A 23267-nucleotide genomic window follows, 5' to 3' on the forward strand; every position below is an offset into this window, starting at 1 on the left:
CTCTTATGAACTTTGGTGCTGATGCCCTTGTCAGTTGAGTGCCCGGATGCATACCGCCTAGATGGTTGCAGGGAGGGAGGCCAGCCGACCCTGTGGATCGGAGGATTCCGTCGAAGATATCGGCGTACCCGTTTGCGTCTTTGGCCGTCCCGACGAGTCAGTTGAGGAGGACCGGGGGGTTTTTGTGCTTTTATTTGCGTGTTGCGTGTGCGTCCCTGTCACTGGAGCGTACACTCCCCATAGCAGAACCAGTGGCCTGCCTGCCGGGGCCAGACGTCTTGGAGCATGGCTGCTCCGAAGATGGGTCAATGGCCTCTGTGTCGGAGCCACGGCTGTCACTCACTTCCTCGTCACTCGAGGCGCCTGCAGCAGCTGGGGGAGCTACCCTCGGCCTACTGCGGGATGTAGGCCCCAACCGTTTTACTTGACGTTCTTTTATTGTCTTAGGACTTAAAAGCTTGCAAGACAGACAGGGACTCCTGGTGGTGATTTTGAGGTAGACACGTATTACCCCTCCGGTGTGTGTCTTTCTAGGGATACTTGCCTTTGCAAGAAGGGCTACATTTACAAGGTGTCCTGTCCATATCTCCGGTTTATAGCAACAGCAAAACCTGATGGGAAAAGAGAGGGGAGAAGGAAATACATTCTTGAAAAGAAACCGAGCCCCGGACCCCACCTACTGTGTAGGTCTGGCCGGTGGGCCGAGGCCACGCGGTCCACAGCATTGACCGGAGCACCAGCCGCCGAAGTCTGGAGTTATTTTACGCGGTCTTCGGCGTTGGTTTTTAAGTAGTTGTCGGTGAAGGGGGCGCATATTAAACAACCGGAGCTCATGGACAAAGATATGTATTTACAATTTTTCGAGCTCTGCATAAGGCGACCAGCTAGCTTAGTGGAAAGAAATCGGAGGGACTTCGACACGTGAAGGATCTTGGGTAAACTACACATCACCTTATGGATAGTGTTACAAGCACGCCCATGTCGACGTGCCCTTTCAATCCTTGAAAGACAAGATGCAATACTCTGCGATTACCACTACATGTCGGACTATATGCACAGCATGTGACTAAGCAGATTCACAAGCATCAGAAAAATATATACATATGGCATATCATACCACACTTCCCTCCCCTCATTCCTGCACTGCCAACCACGGTAAAACCTGATAGAAAAGAGCAGTTTAGACCAAGCAATGAAGGTTTATGTGAACATAATAGAAATTGGCCATCCTGTGGGGCTTAACAAAATGGAAAATATGTGCAAAGTGCACCCAATGTAAACAAGTAATGGATTGCTAAGTGTATACTGAAAATGTGCCATGATGTGTTTGCTAACTGGACATAATGCAAACTGGCAATAGTTTGTATTGAGGGTTTGGCTGGAAACAGACCATGTACTGAAAAGGCAAAAAGTAAACTGTGGTAATGTTGTTATAGCAAGATTCTGATATACCTACATAAAAGGAACAAGGGAAATGTGTATTCATAAAAATATTTGGCACAGCATAGCTGCGTTGCTCTTTGATTTTTCAGTTGCGTGTTAAAAGGGTTTATCTGTAGTGCGGCTGACCTTCCAATATGAGGGATGAAATTGCAACCATGGTTTGTTACATTGTTACATACATTGGAGACGCAAAATTGAGTTGTCCTGAATAAAAAACCCGGAATTCTTTGACAAATAAAATTGTTGGACATTTAACAAAAAGGAGACAGTCAATTTGCAAAGCAGTTAAGTCGTTGAACAAAATAATACTAGTGCTGAACTAACAGGAAGAACTGTTCCCGAGATTGATTGAAGGGCATGTGCTGAGGCATGGAAGGCGCCACACCATGTATGGGCACATGTGCAGCCCTGCGCACTTTGGTTAACCATTGTAATATGCAATTCCTGCCACTTGTTAGTTGTAAGAAAGTGCCCGGTCATATGATTTTTATATTTGAAAGTTCAAAAACCAGGTTGGCCACCAGGTGGTGCACGGATGAGCTCCCTCTCCGTGTAAGCTCCAACGCCGAGGTCTGTGTTGTGGCCCTGAGCCCCCACTCCATGACCCCCCCCCGCACCCCCCTGAGCTGGAAAACTGACAGAAGAAGTAGGAAGTTGTCCCCCTCCCCAGCCAGAAAAAATCTGAAGAAAATCGGACACGTTCTCATGAAGAAAACGCCTTGTGATCCAGACCGTACAAATGCAGTTGGAGGAAAAGAAAGTGAAACCGCCCCCGACACGCTTTCCACTTGAGGTGGTCAGGCATGACTCTGAGGCCCCTGCACAGAGCTGACACACATTGGGCGGACGCAACAAGTTTTACCCCCCAGACCGCTGTCACAAGCGGGGGTTTGCAGGTTGCCCTACATGGCTGGGCACGCCTGACCGCCCCAACGGGAGCCGCTGTACCTCAGTCAGCGGTCACGGAGGACCGCACAACGTATCCCGCACTAGCACTGTCTCCAGCACCGCGCACGCGCCATCTCTGGGCCCCTATGACTCGAGAAATCTGTGGATCTTGGCCCCGCAACCACGGGACTCCGATACGTAGGGACCCCAGAACCCCTGCAGACGTGCTCCGCATTTAGTGTGGTGTCGGTGAGTCTGAACTCCTGCCCTCCCGGAAACCACATTGGGAGCAATCCAGTACGGGCCGCAACAAAAACAAACGAAGGTAGGGGGCTGCCATGGAGGGTGGGGCGCACCTCCTGAGGATCTGACGCGTGCCAACCCACATCCACAAGTGAATCGCCCCCCTGAAACAACCGCAAACCTATGACACACACAAGAGGACTGGGCACACACAATCTCTGATGTGAAACCCATACTGATGGACCGAAAGTGCCCCTCTGCCAGCTAACACTACCCCGGCATGTACACTATGCACAGGTCCTGACATCTGGCCCCCCTGCAACGCAGGAGGATCGAGCAGCCATTGAGTGCTTCCACCTGACCAACTGACTGGCACCTACCCTCGCCCACAGGCTCCGCTCCATTGCACACAAATCTATACGGGGCACCCTATCATACGCATATTTTTGGATCCGGAAGGAGGTGAGCTGAGTCCTACCACCTTGTACCCCCCTGCCCACCACTGCCCCCTGCATTGGGGATACATAGTAAAGTCACCAGCCGCTGCACAATGTTGCTCCCCCATCCCAGGACTCGCGCACCACAGTGAAGGTGCATAAGCCGGTGTCTCCCGAAGATCCTGGAGTCAGTCTGAAGACAATGGACCAAATAAAATAAAGCTGAAGAACTGGACAGTGACCATGCCAAGGAACACCAAGCACTGCAACCAGTGCCGAATAGGGTCCCAGTAGAACCGGAAGGACCAAACGGAGAAACATTGGACGCCGGCGTATTAGCACAGCACCCTACCTATGATAAGATATGGCATTTATAACTTGCCTGTACACAAGTACACCTACTGCACGTTTCTCTGTAGAGTTTCCAGGGAACATCCCAGGATTCAAAACAGCGACCTAGTGGGTACTGCGCTTCGGCCCTGAGACTGCGCAACACCCACTCTGAGCTTTTCCAACCACAGTAGATGACCCTCTGGACCGCAGTGGACCCCTCAACCAGCTGACGAGCAAAATCCAAGCCGCAGAACAGCACGCACCAAGGGGTTGGGCCCTCTCGGGAAACTGAGAGGCGTGTGCCTCCCTTGGGCGAATACATCAACACGATTAAGCACATGAAATGTACATCCCCAGACGCAAAAAGGGAGCAACTATACCCCAAAACCAGATCAACACTACGAAGATTTGAACGGACAACCTTAAACACTCGAAACCTGGTAAGAAGAATTACTCCACCCATACAGCTCTAGTGCACAGAACGCTAAGCGCATGGACACACGGAAGAAACTCGCTAAGTACCAGTACTCTCCACCGGACCCTGAAACGGACCCCAAATTGGCACTTACCATGGCGACACAGGGTACAGAGGTCGCTGCGACAAAGAGCGACATAGCAGCCTTGCTCTCTGAGATGAAAAGCATGAGAGCAGACATTGGGGGGGGAAAATTGATAAGATCACACACAGAATAGACAAGCTTGAGGAGAGGATTGAAGGAGTGGAAACTAACCAAACCTCGCTAGATACACTCGCATCCCAAATCGACCACAGGCTCACAGATATAGAAACCAGAGAAGAATATCGCCTGAAGGTTGATGACTTTGAAAATCACGAAAGGCGCAATAACCTAAGAATCTTTGGAATACCAACAAGAGAAGGAGAAACAGAACAAGACTTGAAAAAATCTCTACATGCGATTCTCAAAGTGTTATTTGAAGATGACACGGTAGATGAGCCCAGAATAGACCGTATACATAGAGCCAGGGGAGTCCCAAGAGGCCCAAGAACAGTACTCGTGAGATTTCACAACTACTCGGGTAGAGCAAGAATACTAGACAAAGCAAGAAACACTCCCCAAATAGTGGTTGAGACTGCCAACGTAATGATCTTCCAAGACCGGTCCCCGCTCACTCTAGCAATGCGCAGGAAATGTATGCCCTTGACCAAGTGGCTTAAAGAAAAAGGGATCCAGTATCGCTGGGAATACCCCTTCTCCCCCACATTTGAACATGAAGGAAGCACTGTCAGGCTGCAAACGGAAAAGGACATACAAAACTGCATAGCAGACCTAATAGGCACCCTCGCCAAAGACCAGAACCCGGATGAAAGACTCCACGACGATCGACAATGGAAACTGCAAGGTCCCAGATTTAGGAAAATCCCAGGATCAAGGAAGTACAGGCGTATGAACGGCTCACCGGGAACAGAACAATAAGAGGGATAATTACCAATCTGGTTCGAGAAAATATACAACTACCCCAGAGAACATTGAAGTTCCTCGAGAGAAGAACCCACTGAAGGTGGTATGCGTTCATGCAGCCTTCCAACCGCGAGGCACTGCAAATAAACAACCCCGAACAAGCCAGAATTGTTGTCCGGATAGCCACTGGGTCTTCAAATAACATGGTGAGTCAAAATATCTCAACCTTGTCGCGACACTAATAGCAGGGTGTTTGCTTGAAAAGAGGACTTCACACGCATGAACAACGAACACATGGGGGGGGGGGGGAATCAAGGAGCGGGGGGGTTAAGGGGCTCACAGTTATTAGCCAAGTTTGAAAATCAGACCGTGGGTTGTATGTCCCACACTGGTGGTCCGAGGCTGGCTGGATAGGATGCTTCAGCTGGATCGGATGCCACAGGTGAGGGGAGTGGGAGGTGGGGGGGGGGGTTGGGTAAAGGGACGAGCAGACTCGGATAGCTCCAGACACGAGAGCACAGGTATGAAACAACCAAAGGTGGATAGGTGCAAGAGATCTCCGCACAACGATACATACAAACAAGAGTACAATGTTGACACCAACTTCAGTTAACATACGTGGGCCGCTCAGAATTGGCACACTGAATGTGAAAGGCTTAAACTCATCAAACAAAAGATCACTAGTGTCCAGGGAATTTAGAAGAGCGCAACTAGGCTTGCTCTTTCTACACGAAACAAAATACATGCTGAACGAAGAGAGGAAAGTTTTACATACTAGAATGGGCTCTGAACACTGGAGCTCCGGCCCCCTGAGAAAAGCAGGTGTAAGCATTCTGGTCAGAAGGGGCCTAAACCTCGAAGTCACCAAGAAATGGAAAGACCAGGAAGGAAGGGTCATCCTGGTAGTTGGCAGAATTCACAATATCACCTTAACAACGGTGTACTCTCCAAACACAGGGCAAGCCCGCTTCCTAAAGCGCACTGTTCCAAAGATAATGCTAGAGGCAGCTGGACATATTCTCCTGGGAGGAGACTTAAACCTATGGGTTGAACCCGCTGTAGACAGACGGGCAGGCAAACCTGACACTGGCCCTCTACCAGATGGAGGCTGCGCGGAAATAATGGAGATGCTGAAAATATATGGTCTACATGATGGCTGGCGACTCTTACACCCCGAAGAAAAAGGATTCACTTTTTACTCATCCTGCATCTAACATACACCAGGATAGACTACATATACGTAACAAAGGACATATTTGAGGTCACCAATACAACAGACATAATTCCAATTTCATGGTCCGACCGTAATATCGTAATGACCAGGGCACCCTACCGTCTAAAAATACGAAATGGAGATGTAACGAGTCACTATGGAAAGACCCAATTTTCCGTGCTGAAATGGCCCACGAAATTGAAAAATACTTTAAAACCAATGACACGGGTGACATCTCAAAGACAACAATATGGGAAGCGGGCAAGGCAACGTGGAGAGGCATCTTGATTAGGGAGGGGGTGGCCAAAAAAAGGAAAAGGTCCTTAATAGAGAAAAAGTTGCGAAATGAAATTGCACAATAGCGTGGAATGCTGAGACCGACAGGGCCACGGGTGTCTCAAGAGCAATCCAGAAAAGGGAAGAACTTAAATGCCTGGTGATCCGCAAACTCCAATTCCTTAAACAAAAACAGTATGAAAAGGGGGATAAGGCCGATGCACTATTGGCAGCCTGACTGCGAGGTCAGCGGGCAGAAAGATGGGTCAAAACTATCGAGGGGGAAAATGGTATACAGATATCAGACCCAGGAGGAATCTCACACATTTACGAAATTCTATGAATGCCTCTATACATCAGAACTAGGACAAGCTCAGGAGGAGATAGACTGATACCTAGGGAAAATAGACATGCCCAAACTCCCCCGCAAAATAGCAGAAGGGTTAGATTCCCCAATTACACCAGAGGAAGTTGAAAAAGCGATTAAACGACTACCACTTGGTGGCACCCGGAAATGATGGCTACACTGCAAGGTTTTACAAACCTTCATAACCCCTCTCCTTCCATTCATGGTAGAGCTCTTCAATGACACCCTACGAATGGGGCTAGCCCCTGATTCCTTCTCCCATGCCTTGATATCTGTGATTCCAAAAGAAGGAAAGGATCCTAAGCACTGTGCCTCTCCCTCCTGAATATAGATGCGAAGATATACACTAGAGTCCTAGCAGCCAGGTTAGAAACTTGCATGCCCTCCATAATCCACTCAGATCAGGTAGGATTCATATTGGGCAGGCAGGGAGCTGACACGATGCGGAAGACACTTCACCTCATTCATGAATCACAGAAAATGACGGACAGCCCGGTGCTCTTATCTATAGACGCCGAAAAGGCATTCAATAGAGGGGAGTGGAGCTTCCTGGAGGCACTCCTGATCAAGATTGGAATTGGTCCCTCCCTCCGTAGAGGAATAAAGGCAGTATACACTTTCCCCACGCCTCAGTTATGGTTAGCTCTGAGTACTCAAAGTGGTTTGACTTAAGTAGAGGGACAAGGCAAGGCTGCCCACTATCAGCTATTCTGTTTGCCCTCTTGGTAGAACTGCTAGCCCAGGTCCTTAGAGTGGATCCACATGTCGAAGGCCTCCGGACAGCCGGACGAGAATATAAAATAGTCCTTTACGCAGATGATATTCTACTCCATGTCCAAAACCCTCTCACGACCATACCAAGGGCCATACTACTGATAGAACAATATGGTGCCCTCTCTGGCTTTAAGATTAATAAGTCAAAATCAATAATATTCCCACTAAATGACCGCACCCCTGCAGGCACCTCTGTCCTCTCTACCCTTGGTCTAGCGGTGAAACGTGAAGTCCTTCGATACCTAGGCTAAAACATCACTCAAAAGCTTGAGCACCTATACGAGGCAAATTTCCCCCAACTCCTGACAGACTTCCATAGTGATTTGGCTAAATGGCAAAAGCTCACGATTTCCTGGATGGGGAGGCTCAACGCGATAAAGGTCTGTTTTACAAGGTTCCTCTACCCATTCCAAATGCTCCCCATAAAAGTCCCAGTCACATTCTTCAAAGTGGTTAAAAGGGCGGTCACCAAATTCCTGTGGCTAGGGAAAAAACCAAGAATATCCTACGAAACCCTCACCCTGCCCAAAGAAAAAGGAGGCGTAGGTCTCCCCGACCTGCGACTATACTACAATGCAGTGCAGCTGAGGATACTAATCCCTCATTTGAGAGAAAAAGAGCTACAATGGGTACACTTAGATAATCATAATCTCACCCCGGTGACACTGGTGGAATGGCTATGGGTCCCCAGACGTGAACTCGCACGCAGGCTTCGGACCCACCCGATAATAGGTACACTATGGGACATCTGGAGAGAAGGCGCAAGTATGAAGGGAATCACTACATGGCCCTCTGAGCCACATATGGTCGCCGGGGATATGAGAAGAAATCCATAAACATCCTAGATTCCAATCATGGTTTGATGCGGGCCTGGAAAGGGTGGGGCAGTTGTGGAGAAATGGGACTATAACTGAACTTGAAGAAGCACTGGCGATCCGCCCACTCTGTCTTCCTTTTCCTACAGTTAAGAGGTAACCTCATGAGGAAAGAATGGACCCAAATAATCCTAGATACAAAATAGGAGAAAAAAGGCTTGATTTCTTGCATGTATAAAACACTGGTAGAAGCAGGCAAAGGTACGACCGGTAATCTCAAACACAGATGGGAAAGAGACCTGGGCCTAGAAATAGACCCAAGCCACTGGAGTACTATCTGTGGAGGAGCTGCCCGGGTATCAATAGCGGCACAATACAAGATGCATGCCTTTAAGCTCCTCCACAGATGGCAATATGACCCTCATAGATTGTCCACAATGTACCAAACAGGAGGTCCACTTTGTTGGTGCCAGTGTGGGGAGCGGGCAGACTATTGGCACATGTGGTGGGGGTGCCCCAACATATTGGAATGAAGTCCTCCGCTGGATTAAAAGGGCGGATGGGATCACAAGGGAAATTACCCCACTTCTGGTCTTATTTGACCTTGAACAATCAGAGGGGGAGATGAACAAAATAAGGGGCATCACGCCCACACTCCTGCTAGCCGCAAGAGCATGCTTAGCCACCAACGGAAAGTAATCACACTCCCTAGCCTGCAGGAGTGGATAGGGGTGACCACCAACATATACACCATGGAGCGAATTACTGCTGCCCTCCACGGAAAAGCTGCCTGGAGTGAAATGATGTGGTCTGATTTTGTAAGAGAATACTTGACTGAACCCACCTCAGAAACGGAATCACAGGAACAATGAATTGTGCGAAACATATCTACTATTACTCCTGACCCGGGAGATGCTACTGGGTGGCCCATGACCCTGAGACTACTGTCTCATTGCGACTCGAACTTTACGAACACTAATATATTTGCAGACTTATAACCTTCTTTAACACTAGATCGCACCTGAATAATGCAAAATGTACAACTCATGATAGAGAAATTGCTCAGGTAGCTGGTGGAAGGAGGGAGGGGTTGGGAAGGGGAAAATGTTCAGTTGGAATGTTGTGTTCATTGGATGAAGCTCGCTGTGGTTCAGAAACGTGAAATAGAGACAAACTTGCGAATGTTATATATGTAGCAGTAAGCCAATTATTTTGTATTGTTGAAAACTTAATATTCTCCAGCATGGGGTCTGGCATGGATTCACATGCTCATGAATATTCCCCGTCGTCAGGCCGGGAATCCTCGGTAAAGAAGAAAAAAAATCAGTATCAGTTTCGTTTCTGATCACTTTCTTAGTAGTAACCAATCACTGATCTCTGGGTTATACTGCCCCAGCCAATGACCTCCCCCAGCCAATGACCTCTACCTAAGCCCCTCCCCTGGCAGCCATCCTCAGATTTTTACTGCACGTTCAACTGTTAGGAGTCCTCGTGTTTAGCTCTCAAGCTTTTACTGCGTTTTTACGTTTTTCAGGAGATTTTTCTCATTTTTTCGGTTAATCGAGCCTCAAGCTCCACCGTTTCTACTTCCGATAACGGGGACCCGTTTCTGAATTATTCTATGCCCCTCAAGGGTGAGGTTTTCGTCGAGTTAGGCTTCTTGAAGGATTCCAGAAGATCTGTGGCCTACCTCAACAGACATGGCCCAGGACAAGGGAAGCTCGACGCCCGGATCCAAGCTGTTCAGGAGCTGCCCAGGATGCGGATTGCGAAATGTTTTCAAGGAGGACGAGCATTCGAGATGTCTCTAATGCCTTCATGAGGACAAGACGCACGTGGAGAAGGACTGCGTTCTGCAAGAACCTGTCGGAACGGACCAAGCAAGATCGTCGTTCCCGCCTTGCCGCCTGGCTGGAGAAGGGCACAGCAGGTGAGAAGGCGAAGAAAAAGTCTGAGCGGTCTTCTAAGTCCTGTGAGGGCGCCCTGGCGACGGGGGCCCAACAGAATGCCAAGCACCGCAAGTCCGCGGGCATCGGGAGCGCCGAAAGGTCGGGCTCCTCGGCTGCCAGGCAGGGTTCGACTTCCCCGGCACAATCAACCACGAGCCAGCGCTCTGGTTCGGGGAAGAGGAAGTCTGAGAACCCGAGTAAGCTTCTGGAGAGGCCCCGGTCTATCTCGAAGGGAGCCGAGGGGGAGCGAGGCGATAACCCTCCCCCCAAAGCGAAGGCCCAGGACGCACCTAAGGTGGTGAGGGCCTTGATCCACCCAGCAAAGGCCTCTATCGAGGTTGTTGCAGCGGGCCTGGCGAAGCCGGCAGAGGCTATGCCAGTGAAGGCGGCCTCGGGGCTCAGAGTTTCCCTGCCGCCGCGGAGGAATCCTCTTTCCAGACCATCGTTAAGACCCCGTGAAGACCCCGGCAGAAAAAGAGGGGATAGGGGCGGTGGCCATTACGGACTCGGATTCAGCCTCCGAGGAGGATCCGGTGGAAACCGTGAAAGGCCTCAACGAGAGGTTCATAGGCCTCACGCACATAGCAGCACCTAACCAAGTCCCACCTTTAGACTTTATACTGCAACACCAGGTGTGCACTATCTACCTTAACGGGGCATATGTAGGCGGAGTCAAGAGAGTAGCGGTGGTAGATCCACCTGAGGTTGAGTATGGAGGACTCTTGTGACCCCGGCTATTTGCAGGAATGTCAGGGCCAGGATATATTTATTGCCCATAGCTCTTGCCAGGGCCCTAGTTGTAGGGTAGTAAATAAACAAAAAAGTGGCATGTTGTTACCACAACAGTCAATGCCCACAGCAAACCCGCCTGCTGATGGAGTCCAGCTCGCCTTTGTTGCCTTTTGTATTCTGGGCATACTGGACGGTAAGGCAGAGAGGCACACCGTTCACCAGCCATCTGAGCAAGGCCGCGGTTGGAGTCATTGGGCCTCATTACACTGATGGTGGTAAGGGTTTACCGGTACTGGTAAGAGTACCAGTGCCGGTAAACCTTTACCCCCTTACTACGAGGTCCTTTTGTGGGTCCCTACCTTAACGGCTGGATTTACCAGCCGTTAAGGACGGGACCCGCAAAGGGACCTTGGAGGTAATTACGGTACCGCAATTTGTGGTACCATAATTACTGCCTTCCCCATTCGCATTGAGCCCTATAGGGGAAAAAATGGGAATGGGGAAGTGCCATGGTGAATGGGGAATTACCGCCCCCACACACCTTGGAATAGGGCGGTAATTCCGCCATTCACCATGGCGGACTCAGTAAAATACCGGCAGCAACCATGGCGCTAATAGCCAACGAGAGGTTCGATCCCGGGACGGTTCCCGTTGATGTGATCGAAGATGGCGACGATGAGGGCCCAGTGGAGCAGCCATCCCGTCCGTCGCAGCCATTACCCGAGCCCCAGGATAGCTCGGCGGCCATTTTGTTGGCGATCCAATCCTTATGTACTGAGATAAGGACGAGGTTACCATGGACCCCAGCGGAGGATCCAGAACCAGGCCTGTCAGGAAGCCCTCCGAACAAGCGGAGGAGAGTCCACCCCGCTCCGCCCTTCGTGCCCGCGAGGCCTGTGGACCCCTCATCCCCCTCGCCGGACCCTAGGGAGGATACAGTGACGGATACAGCGACGGGGACGGACGACGACGGCGACGATGACACAACGGACATCCCGTCATCACCCCCCTCCCTCCCCCTCGGGCTTCTCCACCCGACGAAATTGGCTCTTTTCACGCCATGATAGCCAGGGCATCCGAGCTCTTCCAGCTCTGCCCTGAGGAACAGAAAAAGGAAGGTTTTCTTTACCAACGACGAGAGGCCAAGAGAAAGACGGTCCTCGCGGTGCCGTTGCTCGACGACATCTGGGACGAGGGGCTGGCTATCCTCAAGAACCCTTCCACGACACCCACCAAGAGGGACGGGTACGAGAAGAAGTACCGGGTCCCCGATGCCGCCCCCTTGTGCCTCAGGGCTCAGCCCACGCCGGACTCTGTCGTCTCGGCAGCAGCCAAGAAGAAAGCAGCGGGTGCGGCGGCTTCAACTTCCACTTCCCTGCCGGACAGCGAGGGCAAGAAGTTGGACTCCATGGGACGAGGAGTCATCTCGTCGGCGGCAACGACGATTAAGGCGGCCAATGCCTTAGCGATTGTGGCCCGTTACGACAGGGAGCTTTGGTTCAAGATAGCTCCTCTGCTAGACTTCCTACTGGACGACAAGAGGGCGGAGGCCCTACAGATTCTGCAGGATGGAGAGGTGGCGTCGGATCACGCCATAACGGTGGCAAAGGACATTGCCGATACCGGATTTCGCCAACTGGGCAACAGGGTTTGCCTCCGACTAAGAGGATGTCTCAAGGCGACAGACTTTCGCAAGGACGTCCAGACCAGTTTTGGACATGCCGTTCGACGGCAACAACCCTTTTGGAAAGACGGTGGATGAGTCCCTCCAGGCCATCAAGACAGACACGGAAACAGCCCGAGCCCTAGGAGTCCTTCAGCAACGGCGGCCCTTTCGGAGCTCTGGAGGCAGACAGGGAGCCTCCAAGGGATCCAGCGACGGCTCTTCTACTTACCGCCAGGTGGCCCGCTGCTCGTCCCAGGAGGCCTACAGAGGCCGCGGCAAGCAAGGAGGGTCTCGTCGCCATCGGCAAGGAGGCCAAGGCGGCAAGGCCTCTTCCAAGCAGGACTGAACCGGCCGTAGCGTCGGGCCCTCACCGAAGCACCCCGGTGGGAGGCCGGCTGACGAAGTTTGTCAGCGTGTGGGAGTCTATCTCCACCGACCGTTGGGTGCTGGACACCCTGGCCCGCGGACACTTGCTGGAATTTCAAAGTGTCCTCGCATTCCTCCCGTGGCCAGGAAGGAGAATCGTGTCCCTCAACAAGGGTGCCATCGAGCTTGTCTCCAAGAGGCTACGGGGCTCTGAAGTATACTCAAGATACTTCCTCGTCCGAAAGAAGACAGGCGGTTGGCGCCCCATCCTGGACCTGCGTCGGTTGAACAAGTACATCAAGGCACAGAAATTCAGGATGGTCACCCTCCAGCACGTGCTGGGACAGCTGGAGGAGGGTGACTTCCTATCGTCACTGGACCTGGAGGATGCTTACTTCCACATCCCCATTCTAAAAGGTCACAGAAAGTTCCTCAGATTCGTAGTCCAGGGGCGTCGCTACCAATTCAGAGCCCTGCCGTTCGGATTAAAGTCGGCACCCAGGGTGTTCACCAAGTGCCTCGCACCTGTGGCGGCGCGGCTGCGCCTGCAAGGGATCCACGTCTACCCCTACCTGGATGACGGGCTAATCCGTGCAAGGTCAAGAGAACTCGCCGTCGAACACACAGCGAGGACCGTCCGCCTGCTCACGGAGCTGGGATTCACCATCAACTACTCCAAATTCCATCTGGTCCCGTCGCAGGTGGCACTGTTTCTGAGAGCGAAGCTCGATACAGTGAAGCGATTGGCATCTCCGTCGGAAGAAAGGACGAAGGCCATTTTGGGCAAGGTGCAGCGCCTGTTAGCCACTGATGTGGCCAGAGTGAGGTCCATCAAGTCCCTCCTCGGGATGATGTCCTCATGCATCTACCTTGTGCCCCTTTGCAGACTTCGGATGCGTGCGCTACAAGAGTTCCTCGACGCCCGCTGGATTCAAGCGGCGGGCTGCTTCGAAGACAGGAACCCGCTCGACGAGGAGTTCCGTTGGGCGATTCTATGGTGGGGTGCCCGTGCACACCTCTCGGCAGGCATGGACTTTCAGGCCCCAGCGTATCAGGAGACGGTAACGATGGACGCCTCCCTGGAGGGATGGGGGGCCCACACCGGAGATCTCCACGCAAGAGGCCTCTGGCTCCCAGAGGAGAGGTCTCTTCACATCAAAATCCCGGAGCTACGAGCCGTGTTCTGGGCGCTCAAATCGTTCCTTCCGTCCCTCAAGGACAAAGTGGTGAGGATCTTCACCGACAACACCACCACAATGTTCTACATCCGGAAGCAGGGAGGCACCAGATCTCCAGCCCTATCCAAGGAGGCCCAGGATCTGTGGCACTGGGCCGTCGCCCAGGGGATGTTTCTGGTTCCCTTCCACCTGGCAGGAATAAAAAGCACCATCCCACTCGTGCGCTACTACGCCAGGACCAGGTGGATCGGCTCTTTCAACGGTGGGGCAAATCCCAGATCGACCTGTTCGCGACAGTGATGAACTCCAAGTGCCAGAGATTCGCCCAGCCGAGGAGCATGGGCGATGCTTTCTCGTTCCCTTGGGACGGCCTGTTCCTGTACGCGTTCCCTCCGTTGCCGTTGCTGCTCTGTCTCATCAACCAGCCCAAGAGGTCCAGGTGCAGGATGATCCTCGTTGCACCGGCTTGGCCCAGAGAGATCTAGTTCCCGGACCTTCTGGACTTGTCAGCGTCCCCACCTATCAAGCTTATGACAGACGCGGATCTTCTCTCCAGAGAAGGAGGCGCCATTCTCCATCACGACCCGGAGTCGCTGATCTTGCAGGCTTGGCTCCTGCAGCACTAGAGTTTGGAGGATACGATATCCCGGCTAACTGCAGAGAGGTTCTTGCAAAAGCCAGGGCGTCCTCAACTCTCAAATGCTATGGACATAAGTGGAAGAGGTTCTCTGTCTGGTGCCGTGCACAGAAGATTAACCCTCTGCGGATTACGGCCCCTCAAGTATTGCCCTACCTACTGTCGCTGGCCAAAGCTGGACTGGCTCACGCCTCCATCAAAATACATCTGGCTGCCATTTCCCCGATACACCAGAACTAAAGGACGGGCGTCCTTGTGGTCTCATCGCCTGGTGAAGGAATTTATGAAGGGACTAGTCCGATCGTTCCCGCCAGTGAAGGCCCCTGCCTCGGCGTGGGAGCTCAACGTGGTGCTGACCAGGCTCATGGGGGCCCTATTCGAGCCTATGCATTCGGCGCTGTTGACGTTCCTGTCGTGGAAGACAGCATTTCTTGTGGCCATCACCTCCGCATGAGTGGGAGAGATCCAGGCCCTATCTTGCAAGCCTCCATACTTGACTTTTCACGACACGAGGATGGTGCTGAGGACGCACCCCTCCTTTATGCCCAAGGTGCCATCGGACTTCCACCTCAACGAGCCCTTGGTGTTGCCAGTTTTCTTCTTGTCGCCTTCGTCTCCGGACGAGAGGACTTTGCACTCGCTGGATGTGGCTAGAGCGCTGAAGTTCTACGTGGACCGCACTAAGAGTTTTCGGAAGAAGTCACAGCCGTTTGTGAACTTTGGACCTGTGAATCAAGGGAAGGCTCTCTCGAAGGCTTCCATTTCTAGATGGCTCTCCGGCTGCATCATGCACTGTCACCAGTTGTCAAACCGACCCCTGCCCGGCCGTCCGAGAGCCCATTCGACCAGAGCGAGCGCTGCTACCACGGCGTTCCTGTCTGGTGTGCCCCTGCTGGACATCTGCAGGGCTGCTACGTGGAGGTCGACGCACATCTTCACGAGATTCTACTGTGTCGATCGGGACTCCAGGGAGGAGTCCATGGTCAGCCAAGCAGTGCTGCGCAACCTGTTCGCTTAAGGTGAGCCTGGTGAGGAGGTAAGAGATGCTTAATGTTGAGTTGTTGTATTGCTTAATTCCCGTGGTTGTGCATGTGTATACTGCTATGTATTCTTATATTCATGAGCATGTGAATCCATGCCAGACCCCATGCTGGAGAAGGAACAAGTTACTTACCTATAACTGTTGTTCTCCAGCATGGGTCTGGCATGGATTCACATGCGAACCCTACCTCCTTCCCCTCTGCGGCTCTTCACTTGGTCATACTGCCACTTTACGTGCTACCAAATCTCAGGATGGCTGCCAGGGGAGGGGCTTAGGTAAAGGGCAGTCATTGGCTGGGGGCAGTATGACCCAGAGATCAGTGATTGGTTACTACTAAGAAAGACAGATCAGAAACGAAACCGATACTGATTTTTTTTGTTTTTCTTTGCCGAGGATTCCCGGCCTGACGACGGGGAATATTCATGAGCATGTGAATCCATGCCAGACCCATACTGGAGAACAACAGTTACAGGTAAGTAACTTGTTCCAAACTTAAATTTGAAGGAAAAAAAAGAAAGTTCGAAAACCTAGGATATTAAGGTGTCGTAGAACCTGAACTAAAGCCCTCTAGTGTGATTACTTCATGACTTTGTGATGTGAAAAGGGTACCCTACACCTGTAAAACACCCATCAAGATGCACTTGCCCCTAAGCAAGCTATCACCAGATTAGGTAGCCATATGAAGTAGATATTTCTAGCAGTGCTTTGGGGATCTGTCTCCACCTTGAGGCTTGCTTGGATTCCACCTGGTGACCTTCACCCTGGGCTGGACTGTTTATTACAGTTTATCCAGTCAGTCGTTCTATTAGCTGGCCATTGTTCCTGTTTCTCTCTTGACCTCGCAATGGATATTGAGTCAGTGGCCAGCATCCAGCAAGCACTGTTGTCTGCTGAGAAGATAATGCTCCCATGTGCTGAAAGATATTTACTTAAACAGCGTTCCTGTAAGAACTTTAGTCTGAAGGCATTCTTAGTGTTTGAGACCTTTATATTAAACTTTCAACGGGTATACTTTCTGTTTTTTATGATTTTTATGTATTTTAAAGCCGTTGCTTTTACTATTCCTGCTAACCAGTACAAAATAGCTGAACAGGAATAAGCTTTGCTACTCTGCACATATCCGAGGTTTCACCAGCACAAATGCAAATCTGGAGGCTAAGTGTCCTTTTCATTCCTTGCACTTCACTGGTGATTACAAATCTTTGCAGGTGCTTAATCTGATTGCACAATGATTGCACCTTAAACCTTTTGTGAATAAAATGTGCATGAGAATTCATCTCTTGTTTTTCAGGCAATCTTGATGGAGAAGGAGGAGCGGCTGAACGAACGGTCGAGGATGTCTTTATCCGCAAATTCATCTTCGGCACCTTCCATGGTTGCCTTGCCAATGAGATTGTAATAAAGCGCCGGGCTAACATGATTGTCATCTGCCCCGTCTTCATCCAGAAGCTCCCACCTCACAAGTTCTACTTCCTAATTGCATACACCGAGACTCTACTTTCCTATTTTTATAAGTGCCCTGTAAAAATGGAGGTGCAGACTGTGGACGAGAAAATAATCTACAAGTATTTGTAAATGCTTTGTTTCGTTTGGAAGTATGGGGCTTGTTCTGAGATTTGAAAAGCCAGATCTTTGTGCCCGGGAAGGTAGGTTCTAGGGAACCGAGGATGACCTTTCCCAAATCGGGAATGCTGTCCACTCTTCCCCTTTTAACAGCTCCAAGCAATGTAGTGCAGCTTCTGAACAACTAATCCCAAATAATACGCCTGTGGAAAGACAGGACAGTCTGCTATAGACTTTACTTGACTGTTTTAAATCCAATCAAGATTGCATGCCAAAGTGAGAAAACATTTGCCTTTGTTTTGCCATTTTGGCCAAGTTGGTTGCTGCCAGTGAGTGTTGGGTTCATTTCTTAGAAGACACTGTCCTAATGACATGGCAGACTATTGGCGATAATATAATGACTGAGGAGAGGCTTTTTTTCTTTTTTTTTTTGTACCGAAGTACAAACCTTCCCATAGAACATGGCCATGACCACTGATATTTTTCTCTGTACCTTATCAAGGATCTAGGTAGCGATCAGCCTGTGGAATTGGCTTTCTCACCACGTCAATGGTTCTTTTAACTGTCTGCAAACGCCCAAGAGGCTCTTTCTTCGGATCCAATGACTGAAGGTTTGCCTAGAACCATTATGCTCTCTACAAAAGACCTATTGAATCTTTTAGGATCTGTGGTATGTTGTGAACATTGAGGTTGAAATAAAAGTTGAAGCTGTGGCAATGCACAGGTTTTTTTTTTCTCCAGTGTGCTCCAATTAATCTTTTACTCCATTCTAGAATAACCAGTACAGAAAATGAATGCTGTCTCCTTTTTTGTTTTGTTTCAACTTCCCAGGGTTTACTTGTTAAAATTAAACCTCAATCTCATGTGTCAGCAGCTTGCTGAAATCGTAGCCAAGCTCTTGAATTATATGCAATTCTGTCATGGTCAGTCATGGTTAGTGAATATTGTTTATCGAGGGGCCCAAGTATTCCACCCCACCCCCCCACATCAGTGCAAGTGACTTGAGCATAGTGATGGAGCCCAAAATATATTTAAGGAGGGATTGCGGTTTATTCCCCACTGATTAAATCCCCCCGCAAGAACATTATTAAAATATGCTGAAATAGGGCATTTTGGAGAGGCTGAGTTCAGTAAATGCCATGATTCATGGTCCGTTATTGCTGGCGAATATTTTCAGTGGCCGGGCATAATTTTTCCACATTGGTGCGATCCATTTTTTAAATGTGAAATAGTGCATTTTTTTCAGCACCATTTTTGAGAAAATCGGGCAAGAAGCCATATAATTTACAATTAGTTTTATAAGGTAACGCTTGAAAAAAAATACAATAAATACCATGGCACCAGCAGTAGCTAGGAGCATTATACGTTTTGATTAGGTTAAGGCCACAATCTATCTGTTAGCAATGGTCATTGTAAATGACTTGCAAGAAGAGTCCATAATCTAAATGTACCAGTAATGGTAATTGTAAGTTGCTTTTATGAAGTGGAGTCCACAATGTATGCCAGTACAGTCACAGTAAAGCACTGTCATAAAGCTGAGCAAAACTAGCATGTGCAATGGGTCATTGATCCACCGCTCATTTTGGGTGGGCCAAGCCTGCCCAGTGAAAACACTGAGCTCTGCCCCACCTGCCCTCCTCTCCCAGCTGATGCAAGAAGCTGAGGGAGCATGGATGAAATATAAAAGGGGAATGTGTTTTCCTTTGACAGTTTATTGTATCCCATCACACATTTCCAATAGACCGTGTAAGGCTGCAGCATTTTGCTTCCCCAGCCATGTATGGCCCTTTTAGGGATGCAGGCCTGGGTACTGCAGGCATGAGTGTGTTTAGGAGACACTCTTCTGGCTCTTTGGGGCATCGTGATAGAGGCACTCCAGATCTACTGTACATGCCCTTAGGAACGGGGAAGCGCTCTGGTTTCTGTAGTATGCTTCATGGTAGCCGTAGGGCCATTGTGTCGGGTAGAGTACAGAGCAGAGCTGCAGATAAAAGGAAAATGTTTTTGCGGTTTCCAGACCATGTCCCTGAAAACCTGACATACAAGACTGCGTCATGATGTGTGACACAGAGAATGTCTGGGTTTTAGGGACCCGGCCTGGCGACCGCAATCAGACTGGCTTGGCGGCCTATACACGTTAAGTGGATGGGACGGGGGGGCGATGTGATAGTGGGATTGGGGGTGCAGGACCCCTCCAAAAAGGTCAGTGGGGAAGAGGCAGACGTAAGATCGACCCTCCAGGATGTGACCATTTACGCCTGCCTTATGCAAAGTCGGTCTTCTGCTGTAATTTATGGACCTAGATCTGGGAAAATTGTGCATATGTGGGGTTGTATCTGTGTTTGCACATGTGAATGAGTATGTATATTTGGGTGCATGTGTGTATGAATGTGGTATGGATATGTGTTTAAATGTGTGTGATGTATGGGTGGATGTGGATGAAATAATGCTGTTTGAATGCATGTGTGCCTGGCTGGGAGCGACCTCTGATGGGGTGGTTTAGGGGGGTAGCGCATGTTTTCTTACTGCGGCATGGCATTATTTTTTTTACTGCTCCTGAAGTGTAAAACCATCATGAGTGCTATGTTGCTAGACCGGCCTTCATTGGTTCAGCCAGTCTGGATATACTTTCTTACTGTGGCGCAAAAAAAACATGTTAAATTAATTGGTTGGACTGGGTTCCATTGGTGCATCTAGCTTTGATATAATCTTTTTACTGTGGCATGGAATGTTATTGAATGGCATCAACGGTAATGCAAACATAATGACTAGGCTGGCCTACATTAGTACAGATTGCCTGGACATGTTTTCTTACTGTGGCATGATATTTTACACTAGCAAAGCCAATAATCATTTCTTGTATAGTAATAGTGGCATATATTGGTGCAGCCTGCATATGTGTTTTTTTATATGCTGGCATATGCTGTGGGCAAAGGCATCCTGTGGTTCCATACCACAGTTTTCAACCTGTGTGGCTTTTCACCAAATTCTTGTTGTAAAATGCACTACTTTCAATTTACTATTTTATAAATGTTCTCGGGGTAGAAAAACCTCCTGCTTTTAGCGCTTCCTGTTGCCAAGTTGGGCACATATTGTTGTACAAAACAGGAGGCATGTTGTGATCTTCGAAGATGTGGTTGAGCAAGTTTGGGGACAGAGAGTGGGTGTTTTAAAATGTTACATTTTATTTCGTACAGTTCTTTAAAATATCATAACAAAACAAGGCATTGCATTACAACGTCTTATGAGTTACAACAGAAAGAAACAAAAATAAAATCCCATGTCAAATCACTCTCAAAGATCACCAATAATAAAATATTTTTTCTCCAAAGCATTGACCAGTGGTGAATATAAGACTCCAGATTGCCTCACATGAACAATTGCCATACAACTTCTGTATCTGGCTGCTCTCGTTGGACTATTGCACCAAGGACCCCTTCCCCAAGAGGCTCCAGGGCTTCCTAGGTCAATAGAAGATGTTTAGCTGTCTCAACACTGTCCACCCACACCTCCCATAGTCGGCAAAGCCGACAATGATTAGCTATTTTGCACCATGCCGCAACTATTTTGTGTTTCTTGACGGTGTTAAATTCAACCTTTAGGTAATCCCATACAGGGGAGTTTCCAAGAAAGCTAGAAATGTAACTCTGCACCTCTTACTCTGTTTAGATAATATGCAATAAACATAGCCACATGGCTCTTTGAAGCAAGATCTATCACTAGCTGCTCATTACACTGGATAAGGACAATTGCCTTCATACATTGTTTGTATTTCAAAAAGGGCCAGTCTAATGCCTCATTTGGTGCTAAAACAAGCCATCTTCTGGCTGCAGACCAAACTTTAACCAGGCAACTGCTGGGCATAAAGTTGAGTGTAGATTTCAATGCTTCATGCAGTATTCCCAGCACAGTCAACCCCAGCATTATGTATCTTCTAAACCAGGTACAAACAGCTCGGATGTAGCTTCACATATATAGGTATCCCGTAAAACTCTAAATAGGGCATTTCAATAGATGTCTGTGAGGGCAGTCTAAGTAGTCTCTTAATTATCATAGCTTCCAATATGCTAATTTCCCAAACTAGCCCTAGAGCCTATATTTCTGCCCCATATGCAATGGCAGAGACAATCTTAGGTTGGTACCAATGTAAAATTGTACCTATAGAATAGCCACCACCCTTGGAGGTGAAGTCCTGTGTTGTTATAGATTTTAGGTTCATGTACTCAAGGTGCTTAGTCCCCCTTAGCCCTTGACCTAGATGGACGGCAAGGTATTTGAAAACCGGGACCCCTTCCAATGCTGCCTCGTCAGGCGTCCATTAAAGCCTAACGCCTTAGCTGCCTTCGGATGAAACACCATGATTTTAGTTGCATCTGTGTTTTATTAGCAGAGAGTTGGATTTGGCAAAATCAGCTAATTCTTTTCAGCAACGCCTGCAGGGCTGCAGGAGTGGTGCCTAGTAGGGTCAGATCATTGGCGGAACCCAACCAGGAGACACTATTGCCTAGTTGTGGTGGGTTAGCAGTATTGCTAGGTAAAGCTCTTCTCAAGTGTAATAAATAAAGATTGAATAACATGGGTGCCAATGTGCACCTTTGCTCGAGTCCATTGGTAGTTGCAATCTAGCCAGTTGTCCTGCCAGCTTGGTCCATACAGACCTTTATTCGAATCTGGTCATGTAGGTGAATCATTATTTTTGAAAGGCCCAACGGTATGCCGCCGGCCAGCAACTTTTTCCGGAGTATCGCCCTATCAACGGTGTTAAAAAGCAGTACTAAAATCAATGAATACTGCGTACATAGTCGACCCGCAAATAATCATGCCTGCTGCATGGCGTGTACAGGGCCAAGCAATTAATTGTGTTGGAGCCTTTACGGAAGCCAGTGTGATTGAATGGAATGATGTTATACTTGCTGGACCATTCTTCAAGTTCCAGCAGTAATATACATGTGAAGATCCTAGGATGAAATGTCCAGCATTGCCAGTAAACGGTAATTTCTTGGGTCTGAGTGCATTCCTTTGTTATATACTTGGATGATTATACCATCGTGCCAAGAAGGCGGTGTTGTTTCCACATTACTGATCCAAACAATCAATCAGTGGAGTACCTTGGCCCAAAGGACAGTCTCTCTTGATGAGAGAACAGCAAATCCCATCTGCGCATGGGGGCATGGGAGGATTTGTATGTGGTTATTATTCGATGAGTATCGCAGATTTTTCCCATAGACCCATCTGTGTTGACTCAAAGACACCAGCACATCGTTCAGGCAGCCACCTCCAAAACGTTGTGCCACAAATGCTTCCCACTCTGACCCCACCACTCTATTTAGGTCCCTAGCTCTACCTGAGTTGCTGTTAAGATGGAGTCATGGGTTTGTGAGGACTATACAAGGAAGCACCATGTACACCATACACCCTAGACCCTGTACCTTTGTCTGTAGAGAATCTAAAGACGGATCTTAAGGCTCTGGGGACAGTATTCACAGGGCTCAGTGTAGAGTTATTTTTCTCTCCTTGATTTCCTTGTCAAACCAATGAACATTTGTTATTATGCCCACCCCGTTACATTTTTACCACAGAGCAGGCCCTGATGCTTCCCGTACAGGCCTCACAGTGGCTTATGGCTGGAGGCCCACCTGCAGCCCTTGGAAGAATTTGAGCAATGCCCCACAAATCTAAATAGCTCAAGAGTTTCCTGTGCTGTGGCAGAGGCTCTCTCCAGATTCCCCTCATGGCAAGAAATGCGACTCAAGGCAGACTTAACGAGCACGTGTCCAGGATGAGTATGGGTGGAAATTACTTTGGCCAGTTTTAACAGGACCACTAAAGGAAGGTGCTCACCATCGTTCCTGTGCAGGACCTGCACGTCCTTAACCAGATCACATAGCCATGCTGAAATGATAGGAATAAAACATCCCAGCTAA

The 23267-nt window shown here is 49.3% G+C and overlaps 1 protein-coding gene across 2 annotated transcripts in view; it reads left to right on the forward strand.

Moving 5' to 3' along the window:
- MRPS24 (mitochondrial ribosomal protein S24) overlaps positions 1-18062 on the forward strand; it is a 91928-nt gene extending 73866 nt beyond the window's left edge. For both annotated transcript variants that reach the window (XM_069618999.1, XM_069619000.1), the window contains one exon: positions 17072-18062. In XM_069618999.1, the coding sequence (XP_069475100.1) occupies positions 17072-17355 (284 nt within the window). In that variant the 3' untranslated portion in view covers positions 17356-18062. The remainder of the gene's footprint in view (positions 1-17071) is intronic.
- Positions 18063-23267: the final 5205 nt, after the last annotated feature.

The sequence above is a fragment of the Ambystoma mexicanum genome, chromosome 10 (genome assembly GCF_040938575.1).
Source record: "Ambystoma mexicanum isolate Mex_15411 chromosome 10, UKY_AmexF1_1, whole genome shotgun sequence".
Lineage (NCBI taxonomy): Eukaryota > Metazoa > Chordata > Amphibia > Caudata > Ambystomatidae > Ambystoma > Ambystoma mexicanum.